This window comes from Photinus pyralis, unplaced genomic scaffold, assembly GCF_008802855.1.
Source record: "Photinus pyralis isolate 1611_PpyrPB1 unplaced genomic scaffold, Ppyr1.3 Ppyr1.4_LG4, whole genome shotgun sequence".
Classification (NCBI taxonomy): domain Eukaryota; kingdom Metazoa; phylum Arthropoda; class Insecta; order Coleoptera; family Lampyridae; genus Photinus; species Photinus pyralis.
The window spans coordinates 3,561,764-3,574,809 of record NW_022170511.1 but is presented as its reverse complement, the minus strand read 5'-3'; the positions used below and the strand labels follow the sequence as shown (position 1 = coordinate 3,574,809).

Here is a 13,046-nt window from a genome sequence, read left to right as displayed (position 1 = left end):
ACATAGTTTGAATTAAAATTTTAGGATCGGATGAAAGAGCCAATACCTATATACTAAAAACGGGGGATATCAATATTGCTTTTAGTGCCTACTAATTCAATTTATAACGATGTGCTTCATATAAAAATTTTATACCTTCTATATATTTGAAATCCTGAAATTTAACGGTAAAATAAAATGATCGGCCGTATCTATCATTAAACTCCGAACGGGAAAATTAAATGGCAGTTAATATAAGTGCTTTTATGCTATGCGGTTCAGAATTTTACAGCGAAAACCGTAACTGTGAAAGCGAGCTTTTAATCATTAGCTATGGATAAGTGGAACAAATGCTGAAAGGAGTATACCCTTCAGCGTAGATAAAGGGATTTCTAGTAAGAGTGATTACTATCTGTAGGATTCATCACACAAGGGTTAGCGTCTGACCATTTGGCGTCAGACAATGTCCTAGATTTACGAATCTCGACCAATGGTATTTCAAGATCAAGTCATAATTCACTTTACGTGTCATGCTTATTACAGGATTGTGTTCAATTTCATTAAAAGTGATCAGTTCTAGTATAAAGACTCGACTCGACTCGAAATATCGATGATTCCTGAATTTTACCCACATTGAAAGTTATATCAATACCTAATTTGTCGGGGCTACACGAAAGACAAATAACGTTGTTTTAATGCCCTTTTCAGTTTACTATTTGCCCGTTAATTGTGTCGAAATATTTACTTTATACCCGCTTCTGCTGAATAATGTTTTCAGTAATTTATACAATTTAAGTGTGTATGCAAAAATTATTCAAATACAAATTTAGAGAAACGAATTGAAGGAAAAGGAACGGATTCTCTAACAACAGGCAAAAGGGAATGGATTTGACTCGTGAGATCATCGTGCTTTTACTGTCAGAAATTGGGCGAAATGAGATCCCACATAAATGATATTTAAATGTGACTTGACTTAAATGTGACTTGACTTGGACATACACCTAACTCTAATGGTATTGGATGTTTGTAGATATTTTTGCAAATGCATATTATTTGTATCGGTTACTTTTGTTTCTCATTTTCAATAGCTTCTAGTACTTAGACACTGCGAGAATTTCTCTCTTTAACAGTTTGTCCTCAACCGCCTCAGGGGCCTTTAAAAAATAACTTTCCCTACATACATTTACGTTTTCCTGATTATCTCATTCAATAGAACCAATCATATGTTTACGCTCAAAATTGAGATTCCTGTGCTTTTAAAATTATTTGAATAATAACCTCTGATGGGATAGGTACCTCTTTAGATGAAGTTGAACAAAAACAAGCCGTAACATCACGTTAAATGTCCAACTACGATATGTCAGTAGTTCGATGGCTTTTCAAACGTATAGTCGGGCATTCATCCACCCTCACTATTATTTGCAGTTTCTTCAACCATAAATTGAATAAGTACCTAAACATCCCAAAAAACCGACGAACAACTGCGTTTATTGCAGTCAGGTGCTTTTATGAACTCACTGTATTGACTCGTGTTTAACTGTAGAAGGCAGAAAAAGGGACAGAACCTCCCTCCTTGAATCAACTTCGACTTTTTTAATTTACGCAGCATGCGCCACAGGAGACTAAAACTAAAACTTTTCACACGTGACTGATTTTTTTTAAAAGCATAGCTATCTAAAAATATCCGCTTTTTGCAAAGTTAAGTTATCAGTTTGGTTATTTAAAGTGCACATTTTCTTGTATAAAAATTCTCTTTTTAATCCTTTTTAGTGTGCAATGGCAATTTCACCCTATTTACTAGAATTGAAATCATTTTTCTTGACAACACCTTATTCCCCGACCAGTTCAACTCCATCATGAACAAGCGCGGTTTCATTCATTTTTCTTGACTTGTATTGTCAGTATCGTTCGTTTTTCTGTGCAATTTTCTACGCTAGTGACCTTATGCGTATCATTTATTGTTTCCTCCTTTACATGATTTATTTCATCTATTATCTTATTTGATTCTACTTATACACCATTTGATGCTTTTACCTTTTTATGTTCTTCTTTTCCCTCAATGGGCATTTCTTCTAAATTACTCTCTTTACTACTATTAGTGTCCTCTGCTCTTTCACGTCACTCTCCAACTGGTTTAACTTCTGGTTCCTCTCTTCCTTCTTCCATTTTATTCCGAAACTCATTAAATGAAAAAATTAAAACTAAATTCCTGGAAGAAAGAGAAGCTGACAAAGCTTGTTTAAAAAAATTACGCCGCACTCAAACGTTCGATAATTATAAGTAAAAAAATCTTTTTTTTTCTCTTTGAAATAATCCAAATAATCTGGTTGTGAATGGTTCGCGATATTCAGGCGCACTTATCAAAAACACACACAAAAACTTGCTGACAGATTTAGCAAACTTTGCATTGTCTTTAAAACAAAAACTGGACTCAATAACTCGAACGAGCTTCATTAACAAGATGAAAAAATTCTCGGCAGTAGAAACGTTTAACTTTCACTAAGCAGACAACCGCTTTATTGATTCCAACCAACTTTTTCTGAAAATGGACAAACCGTTTTAAAAGAAAACTTTTCACAAACAAAAACAAAATACTCAAAATTTAACTAGATGCTCTCACATTGTAACACGCAATTTTACGTTTTGCAATTATATACACAAATCTAAATAAACAATCCATAAAATTAAACAAACAGTTGAGAATAAAAATATCGTTTATTAGGGTCTTTTGTCTTCAAATAACCTCTACTAACTTTAATTTCCCAAAATATTGCCCATTCCTCCTGGGACACCCTTTATGTATGCAATATGTTTAATCAAAGAGTAATTATGGTTACTCTTTGGTTTAATGTAAGAAATTAATTTTGATTATTCGTGCATTCCAATTATCCATTTATCCGTGCTTCGTCCGGTCTCGTGGAGCACAGATAATTGGGATTCTACACATCTCAAAACTAAGTCTCATCTGTCCAAGATGGAAACTTTTCGATGCAACACTCTGTGTATGTATTGGAATTTATTTTAGGCCTTGAATTCAGTTATAAATTCAATGCTTTAGGTACCCCATGTTTTTCTATTTATCCTTCCCGATGCTTTGTAAGAATGTTATTGTTAAAGTTCTATACTTTAGGTACTAACAATCAAAAGTCTTATAAAAAATATGTCATAAGCCGTTGTGAAATAGAATCGAGTCCAGCACAGCGGGGTATCAAACTCGCAAATCGAATGTCAATGCTTTAGGAAATATACATTATACAAAGAAGCTCCAAACGAAAAGCGTCATTCTGCTTGCCATAGGTGACAGTGAACTTATATCTTAAAGTAAAAGGCAAAAAACTCGATGAAGGGCGACGTGTGTCAGGAAAATGTTACACGACTCCCACTTTCCTTCACTCTCATATTAAGCTTTCACTTCATATACAAAATACATGCCTGCGATGGAAGTTTACGCATAAGTAACTAATACAGCCAAGGAACAGAACAAAGAAACACGCGAACAAAGTCAGAGAATAGAACAAATTTTTAATTTGTATAGAAATTGCAACGCGCTGGTTTGATTCGCGGTCAAGCAAACAGAAAAGTTTATTTAGTACGGATTTCCACCGTAGTGGCGCGACGTTTGTACAGATTTCCCGAACGTTGCTTTAAAGTGAACCCCTTCCGAAAACTGTAACATGTTACCGACTGAAATTTTAAAGTCTTCCGTTTAAAGATTTCTCCTCGAACGGCAATTTCCTTCAACGAACGTAGACACAAACCGCTTAGTACGCAGAATCCTAATCCTCCCTTATCTGTCCAGGCTTTTTGAATTGGTTCGACGACTTGATTTATGTGATCAAAGTTCAATGCTGGAAACTACATGAAGAGAGGGATACATTTTCAGAGCGCAATATCACAGATTTAAACACTCAAATCTGTGGCGATATGTCTGATTTCAATAGGTCAGTAAGCAGAGGGCGTAAACTTCTACCGAATCTCCAATATGAATTTTCTTTTTGTTGTCCGCATAATGAAAATGGCTCAACATAATTTTGAGATAAAGGTGTTTTAAATTAAATTGGAAGAGATGAGGCGCCTTTAAAATTAGGACTTAATTTCTGTTTTGATAAAAGGACCCGAATCTGAAAAGTTGTGAATCGACGGGGATGCCAATTTTTCTACCAGGAGGAAATTTTCTCATTCTGTAGGCAGTGATTGTAGAAATTAAAATAGGTATACTTAAAAAGTCTCTCTCAAATCGCACGCAAAGTGTGAAACTTGGGTATGAAATAAAATTAAATATGGAAAGAGATTCCAACTGACAAATCAACAGTCCTGCGCTATTTTTTAAATCAGCACCAAGTCGATATTTTAGAAGACCCTTTTACAATAGGAAATTTTAACCCCACAACTTCAACCTATAAGTTGTAACATAACATTTTAATATTACAAATTTAAACTTGAAATGTTAAGAGTTTCGAATTGAAACTCAAAACTCCTAACAATAATGTCAAGTCAGTTTTTAAATTAGTTTAGTTTAGTCGATAGTGTTTCAACGCCAAGGGCAAAAATATTATGTTCGTTCATTCTCACCCTCTAAGTGTTTATTGAGGTAGATTTTTGTCCTGCAAATCTACCAACTTTTTTATGTAGGTTTTAAAGTGAGCTGAGACGTACCCGTTAACCCCTCAACAACAAGGCGGGACAAGGAACACACCATAAAAAAATACAGTCCGCTAACGATAGTCTCACACATTCCCGAACAGGCATTTAAGAACAAAATTTAGCTCGTACAAGTACACTTCCGTGTAATCAAGTGGGCCTTCTTTGCAAACTTTGTAAATTTATAGTGCCAGATAGTGCATAGTTCACTTTAAAATAAGACCAATAATTTGAAAATACTACACATTATACTAATAAATACATGAAATCAAATATAATAATTGTAAGTAGACTTCATGAAATACATAGTTAAGGGGCCACTTAAAATAGAGACATGTATTCATGATTGGATGGTGTCTGCTTTGTTCGCGAGACATTTGTTCCACTGTTTCATCACTTCAAATTGGTCTTCGCCTTTTACGTTTTCACAATGTTGATAAAATTCCTCAGCCAGCGCCGTCGAATCCTTCTCATCGTGCTTAACCATAAATTTGAGCCATTTGGCGATCCTTCCAACAATCACCTCCTTGTTAAGGTTACCGTCGGGAGTGAAGTAGTTACCCTTTTTAACTCCACATTTTAAAAGCTTAGCTCCTGTCTCGTCCAAGTTGACAACCCTTAATTTATCATCGAAAATCGACGAAATAATTTTTTTATCGAGGTTTAGCTCTTTCAAGCACTCGTGGACGTGTTCTTCAATTAGTTCTTCGGGGAATTCGGCTGAAACGACCTGGCGGATAAATGCTTATTAGGTATTCGAGGAAAAATTGTACTATTTAATTATACCTGAACCACATACCACAAGAACACTAAACTCAACATGGTCGGTTTCATAGTGGATTGCTTGATAGCAGTAAACTGAAAACTCTACTCTATGCGCATTTATGCAACTTTAGCAAAATTAACCTTTATAAAAGGTCAGTTATCGTATCACACTTTCGATGACTTTAATGCGATGGAAATTTCTCTGTGACCCACATATTATAAAATATTGACACATGAAACCAACTTTGAGTAGAAAATTATTTGGTGAAAACTGAAATTATGATTTATCAACGAATACAGTGACCGAATCAGGGGATTATACTAATTTGGTACATAATCCAAAGAGAATTCGCAGCACCCGCACCATAAATCTGCCATGTTTTTATAATTTGTGTACATTAAATAAATGTTTATCATTCAAACAAATTTACAAAATATTTTCTGTGGACTTGAGAACACTAGGATTTACTATATAAGCAAACCAAATTGTGTTTCAGCAGAGTTCTAATTTGAACGCCTAAAAAATAAATAGTTTGCGCGCTTATAATAATTTATCGCAGTATGTTAATTGAAAAATGTTGTTGCTTTAAATATTACTAATTTCACTTACATTACATACACACATATATTTATTTTTAATCATAACTCCTTTAATTTTTATCATGTAAAGTTCATTAAAAATCATTTTATAGGCTACTGACCTTATTTTAATCATAAATGGGTAATTTTTTATGGTAGGTACTTTTTCTTTTAAAAAAGAAAGGTTTATTTAAATAATTTAAAAAAGATTCTATAAGTATTTCTCGAAACATGCGTTGGACCAACAAGGGTTAACCTTTAACATGCCATTGCTCGGTTCGTGTATTGGTCATACTGCGATAATTAAAAAACCATTTTTAAAGTTACGATTTTGTTCTCCACAGTTTTTTTTGTAAAATGCACACTTTTCGAGTTTATCCCGAATAATTTATTAAAAACAATGATCTTTTCCATAAAAAGTGATACTTTTGGAATTAACCATCTATTTTTGTGATTAAATTATAATTTAAAAAATTCATTTTCTAGTTATAAATTACACGTAGAAAACTGAACGTCTAAAAGGGTGGTTTTAAGAACTTTGTACGGACAGTGGCTCCAGTTTGTTCATTGGTTGCCTAAGGGCTTAGATCGACGGATTATTCTGTGCAAATTTAATCGGGACAGTGGCAACTATTACTGGGTGCACTGGGCAGTAATTAGCGAAACACACTGTTTATTTGTTGTACGTCAATATTTCAATATAATTTTCAGACATATAGATCTTTTTTTGCAACTTTAGTTAAGAACATCATATGTAATTTTGCACGAACCCAAAGGATTCTATCCAAAAACTCTCTCCCTCATTCTATACTCTATAGCTACCACATTGTGAAACCCCTGGAATCGAGAATAGCTGGAGTCGGGGAGAAGATAGCGTGTAGGTACTTACGTAAATAAAGCACTACACAAAGTTCCCTTGGGCAAATGCGCTAAAAAATTACATTCAGTTCAACGATTCGTAACTCTTAGAACCCAATTACTGAAACTACATATTTACATCGCTCTCATTCAAGCTTTATGTAACATGAAAATATTGCGCATTATACTTTAAAATCTTACATTGTAAGAATTTTTACGTTTAAGTTTCAGCTTTAGAAATGAATAATTTAAAACGCATTAACAAGCTGTTAACGGAATTAACTAAAACTAACTTTTCTATCTACTACATTAAATCATTGAATAAAAACACTTTATTCAATGATTAAATGGAATTATAACGAAAATAAACTTACAGGGAGATTAAGTGCATTTTATGGCAGTTTGGATTACTTTTTAATTTGCACGGTAAGCAATTTGGTTCCGTAGCCTTGCGTAATTGACTCAACTTATTTCTAGTCAGTTGATCAATCAAAATTAATTACTCCACCAAGCATATGTTTTATGTGTGTAGTTCTTATTATGGAACTTGCTGTTCTGCTTACAAAAGCATCTAATTCGGATGAATGAATTGGAGATTTTTAAGTGCGTGAAAAAAAATTATATATTTTCGAGCTCGTGCTTTTCTGCTTGTGATACCGCATTTATGTAAATCCAGAAATATCGGGAGGTTTTATAGTAAAGCAAATAAATGTAAACCTAATCCAATCCAATGAGAACTGTAAGTTGTGATTCCCTAGCTATAGCTGTGTGGAAAAACTGCTTTTCTGTATGGGCAATGACGGACACAAAGTATACCTTCAATATTTGCCATAGTGAATCAAAAGTTTCACTTTCCAATTATCTATAATTGATCATAAATATTTGATCAGAAATAAACTTTCATTAGATCTACAGAACCGTTCGCTAAATAAACTTAATTGAGTACAAACTCAACTTTGACAAATAGTTGGGAGTTCTCCTGTTTGTTTTACAAGTTAAATAAAACAAGATTATTGTTAGCTTACGACATATTGCAACTATTCCGTCTACCACCCCTTTCATTTTAATATGCTTGAAACAGAACGACTCATGTCTTTATATGTACCTACACGGAGTCGAAAAGCATTGAAAGTTACACGTGCGGAAGAAGGTTGTCGCAGATGCTGAAAAATATGAAACATTTTCCGCTTCATCTTACAGCGATTTCAAGGTACCTATGCCTATTAAGACTTTTCAGTTAGGGAAGCTGACGTCATTATGACGTTCGATTATTATTTCGCGGTTTCTGTATTTACTTATTCATAGAGAGTAATGGGGCTTTCTTTTGTGGTGGAGATCAAAGCGAATTTGGAAAGCCTTATAAATACGTACGGTAATCGAAACTAAAATGCGTCGCAGTATTTGACGTCGTCAACCTTACAAGACGGTGCAAAAATAATTCACATCTTCTATTAGTGCTATTTTTAAACCAACCCCCATAATTTTCAAAATATACGCTCAAGGTACAAGTAAGTGAACTATAAAAAGCTGCATTTTTGCGAAATTTTACCCTCTACTGTCAGTAAACATTCTTGCAAAATGTTTGTTTTGCGAAAAAGATCATGCTAGTGAGTCATTCTTTATGACTCGGAAAATCTTACTGTCGGAGAAACAACACATTTTAAGCAATAAAAGGGCATGCTTTACTTGTCTAAAATTAGGACAGTAAAAGGTGTGTGTAAAAGTTGTTTTCGGCGTTTGTTGCAGTTCATATATGTTGGGGGTGACCATCAAATTCCATTTGAATAAAATGCTTGAGAAGTCTGTTAACAACCACGGATACCGTTTGCAATTTGTTGGAAAGTTTTTATGTCGATAACTGCGTTACCAGCGTGGTCAGCTTTCATGAGCTCAACGCCTTTATTCAAGAAGCAACAGAAATTATGGCCCTGGGTCATTTTGAACTCAAAGTATGGGAAGCCACCATGACGAATATTCCCTACGAAGTAGGTTCTGATGAAACATCAGTTTTAGGGCTTAACTGGCATAAGAGATTTGACAACATTTCTGTGAATCAAAATTGTTGTAAAATTGATGCAGGTGCTGTAATTAGTTGCATACTGTCACTTGCGCAACAAATATTTGATCCCATAGGCTTCACTTGTCCCACTACCGTTTATCCCAAATTGTTACTTCAGAGTATATGGAAGGAAAATATTGGTTGGGACAATGAAATAGAAGGAGAAATAAAATATAAATTTCATAAATGGCGAGGCGAATTATCTTATTTACTCCAGATCAGAATTCCTCGATGGATTAATTATTGTAACGTTGAGAATCAGTCTGAGTTTACATGTATTTTGTGATGCTAGCAAAGATGCTTAATGTAGCTATCGTAATCATCAGAATGCAAAAGGAAGATAAGGTCTTCGTTCACTTGTTACAAGCGAAGTCACGAGTAACCCCATCAAAAACTATGTCTATTCCCAGGCTTGAATTACTTGCAGCTACAATAGGAGCTCGATTGTACAAGTTTGTTAATGGTACTCTAAGTAAATGATCTCATGGATCAAAAGGGAGGATCAATGGTCTACATTTCTATGGAATAGGACAAAAGAAATTCTAAGTTTTACTTCTAAAGAAGATTGGCGACATGTGCCCGGCCCATGAAATCCTGCAGACTTACCATCACGTGGATGCTCACCCAAACAATTATTGGAATCGTGACGGTGGGAGAGACCTAGTTCGCCGTATAGTCTTCCAGAAAACTGGCCAGAATTTGATCAACTTTCCGGCCTGAATGAACATGAAATTAATGCGGAATGTCGGAAGAAATTAATTGCTTTAATTGTTAATTATGAACAGAGCTGGGCAGTATTCGATTTTGTAAATACTTTTTAGTATTCAAATCCTTTAAAGTATTCAAATACTTTGTAATTAAATACTTTTATGGAAGCTGTATTTGTATTTGTAACTCAAATACTTTCACAAATATTTAGTATTCGAATACTTCGCAAAGTATTTGGATACTTCGTAAAGTATTCGAATACTTCGCATAGTACCTATTTGAATACTTAACCTTCCTTTTTTACCAAAAATCGGCTACAACAAAATTTCTTGGGAAAACACTTTTTCTTATTAATTTTGGTGCGTATAATATAATATTATATATATTATAAGAAAATCTCCGGGTCGATCTGAGACAATTTTCTTGTCGGGCCTCAAAAAAAGGCAGTGTATAATAACCTTCCTTTTTTACCAAAAATCGACTACACCAAAATTTCTAGGGAAAACACTTTTTTAGTCGATAGTCGGAAAAATGGCATATTATTGTTTTGTTTATGTCATCACAAAGCATGTGATTTCCGTACTGTACGGGAATCTTAATTCCTGTACAGTACGAGAAAATATCTATATTCTTGTGAGCATGAAAAAATAAAAGAACAGTTATACACGCAAATGAATAGTTTATTGCCTATTAATATGTACATTAATAGTACAATTATTGCAGGTTCCAATGAAATTTGGTAGTCCAGTCAATGTCGACTCTACTTCATAATTAATTGAAGAAGTGGACTCCGTATTTGTTTTGGAGATGGTGCTAGTAGAGACGCCAACATTGCTTGCACCCTTACACTGAATATGTGCGCCAGAAATTGAAGTAACTATTCTCTCTGCCACATCCATTTTATTTTTTAAGGATTCTTCTATATATCCTTCCGCCACATTCGACGATTTCCAACCGCCGTGACGTTTTAAAACAGTCAAATCTGCACCATTATCTACCAAAATTGTCGCAGATGTCCTTCGAAAACAATGTCCCGTGTAAAGGTTTGCATCGGACAGTTTCAAAAAGTTAGCAACGATTTGTGGAATGCTGGCAAATGTATGCACCCCCACTACTTGCTTAAATCCTTTACCATTATGGTATTTGAAGAAAAACCTATTGCAGTGAAAATTGGATGGTCGAACGGCTGCATATTTACGGTATGTTTCTAAATAAGTGTCGTTTACTATAAACGACCGTGGTTTATTGGTTTTGTTGCATGGAATCTTCACCAGTAGTTGTGAACCCAAATCCTCAATGTCCGTAAGCTTTATGTTACATAACTCCTCTCGCCGACAGGCGCCATAAATTCCGCAAATTACCACAACCTAAAAAAATTAAATTATAATCTTCAGGCCTTTCAATTAAAATCTTACTTTAGCCATGAGGTAAGTATCATCTGGAGCGTTCATCATAAATTCTCGGATTTGTTCGTTGGTGAAGACTTTCGACTTCTTTGCTTTGTAACCCACGGATTGCTTTTTCAAATATGCTCGCAGTTTGTTATATGAAGTGATGTCTACATTTTGCTTTAACATAAGAGTGGCCTTCAATGGAGTAATTTGCCCAAAGTGTTGAGGGTTTCATCTTTTTCGACAAATCAAGAAAATATCCGAGTACCACATTTTCCGAAAACGAATAAGTTCCTTTACTTGATCTATATTCCATAAAACGTTGATAAGCATTTTCATACTTCCCCTCGATTTAGTTGGCAACAGATTAAGAGTAGCTTCATTGACTGCCTCCAAAACTTCAGGTGGTGTTCTACAAAATAAATCTTCATCAAAATTACCATCGATATCCATTTTATATTAATATTGCACATCAACTAATTATAAATTCACTCAAACGAAAAAATTTTCGATTTGTTTACGTCATGTCCATGGTAACGTTCAAACAATGCATGCTCGGAAAACAAACTTGATGTTTGCATTTATTAATTACTGTAAATAAAAAAAAGGTGCCGCCCGGGTTCGATCCTCGCACCTATCGCATACAAGCCTAGACTAATGACATTAGACCAAATGACAATTGGTGAAAATTAAATTTAGTTTGAAATGGTATATTTGGTGTTTTAACTATTGGCTATCGACTAAAAAATAGTATGTACAACACGTAGGAAAAGTATATTCCTGGACTCTGATAGTTGTAAGCCTCGGCTAACGCCTCGGCTTACAATCACTATCATCGTCCAGGAATATGCAACTTTTCCTACTTGTCATACAATCTACTATTTCTTATTAATTTTGGTGCGTAGAATCCAAAACAATTCGTACATTTTCGATTAGACTTCTCAATCAAAAGTTATTGACTAGAAACCAATTTCAAAAGAAAATTCAAAGGGCTGTAACTTTTGATCTAGTAGCCCAATATTGGAACTGTTTGAAATTATGGATTCTACAGGCCACATTCTATAGGGGTCAATCTAAGACAATTTTTTTTTCGGGCCCCAAAAAAAGGCAGTGTATAACCTTCCTTTTTTACCAAAAATCGACTACACCAAAATTTCTCGGGAAAACACTTTTTCTTATTAATTTTGGTGCCTAGAATCCAAAACAATTCGTACTTTTTCGATCAGACTTCTCAATCAAAAGTTATAGACTAGAAACCAATTTCGAAAGAAAATTCAAAGGGGTTTTGAATATATTTGAGTGACAAGTATTCAAATACTTTTCAAAGTATTCGAATACTTTTTATAGTATTCGAATACCTTTGAAAGTATTCGAATACATTCTAAAGTATTTGAATACTTATTTTTTTAAGTATTTGAATACTTTTCAATGTATCTGTATCTAGTATTCGCTTGTGCTGGACGTAAAAGTATTTAGTATTTAAATACCTTTGATTTGTGTAAAGTATTTACTATTTAGTATTCAAATACTTTTTTAAAGTATTCTGCCCAGCTCTGATTATGAATGTTCTTATTGTTATAATGAACGATTTTCTAAGTATGACGACTTAGTGTCTCTTTTTGGTTGAATACTACGTGTCGTAACAGTGAAGATAGACATATGTTTCACGTGTTGTCGGCTGAAGAACGAGAAATCGCTGAAAAATATCCAATTTTATAACCTGCAAAACACCCTGTCGTAACAAAATTAATATTCAGTTTTCATCAAAAATCATCACATGTGGGTCACACTGCTGTCTGCTCAACATACTAAGAGAACACTATTGAATTATAGATGGTCATCATACTATTTAAAGCGCTATTTCTAACTGTATTCCATGCAAGCGTCACTCAGTAAACAAAATGGACCAAGACAGTCCCCCTTTACCTTTTAACAGAGTTCGCGATGCTGTCATATTTGGAGTTATTGGTGGTGGTGCTGGACCTTTGATTTTAAAAGAATCTGAAAAAGGTTGGGTATGTGTTTTCATTTGTGCCGTGTATCGTGCAGTACATTTTGACAAACTG

The 13,046-nt window shown here is 34.3% G+C and overlaps 2 protein-coding genes across 2 annotated transcripts in view; one reads left to right on the top strand and one right to left on the bottom strand.

Annotated features, from left to right (window-relative positions):
• Positions 1–13,046, top strand: part of LOC116167788 (synaptotagmin-5) — a 222,158-nt gene that overhangs the window by 191,044 nt on the left and 18,068 nt on the right. The window lies entirely within an intron of this gene.
• Positions 4,850–5,496, bottom strand: LOC116167790. The gene is made up of 2 exons (XM_031483314.1): positions 5,407–5,496; positions 4,850–5,350 (listed from the first exon to the last, which is right to left on the bottom strand). Exons 1-2 carry the CDS (start codon positions 5,452–5,454, stop codon positions 4,961–4,963), a joined length of 438 nt encoding a protein of 145 aa, XP_031339174.1. The 5' UTR covers positions 5,455–5,496; the 3' UTR covers positions 4,850–4,960.

Bases quoted from the DNA above. Each gene is read 5' to 3' on its own strand.
- LOC116167790 (XM_031483314.1), bottom strand. From the start codon at position 5,454: ATGAAACCGACCATGTTGAGTTTAGTGTTCTTGTGGTATGTGGTTCAG. The intron at 5,351-5,406 runs GTATAATTAAAT...TTTATCCGCCAG, and splicing joins TCTTGTGGTATGTGGTTCAG to GTCGTTTCAGCCGAATTCCC.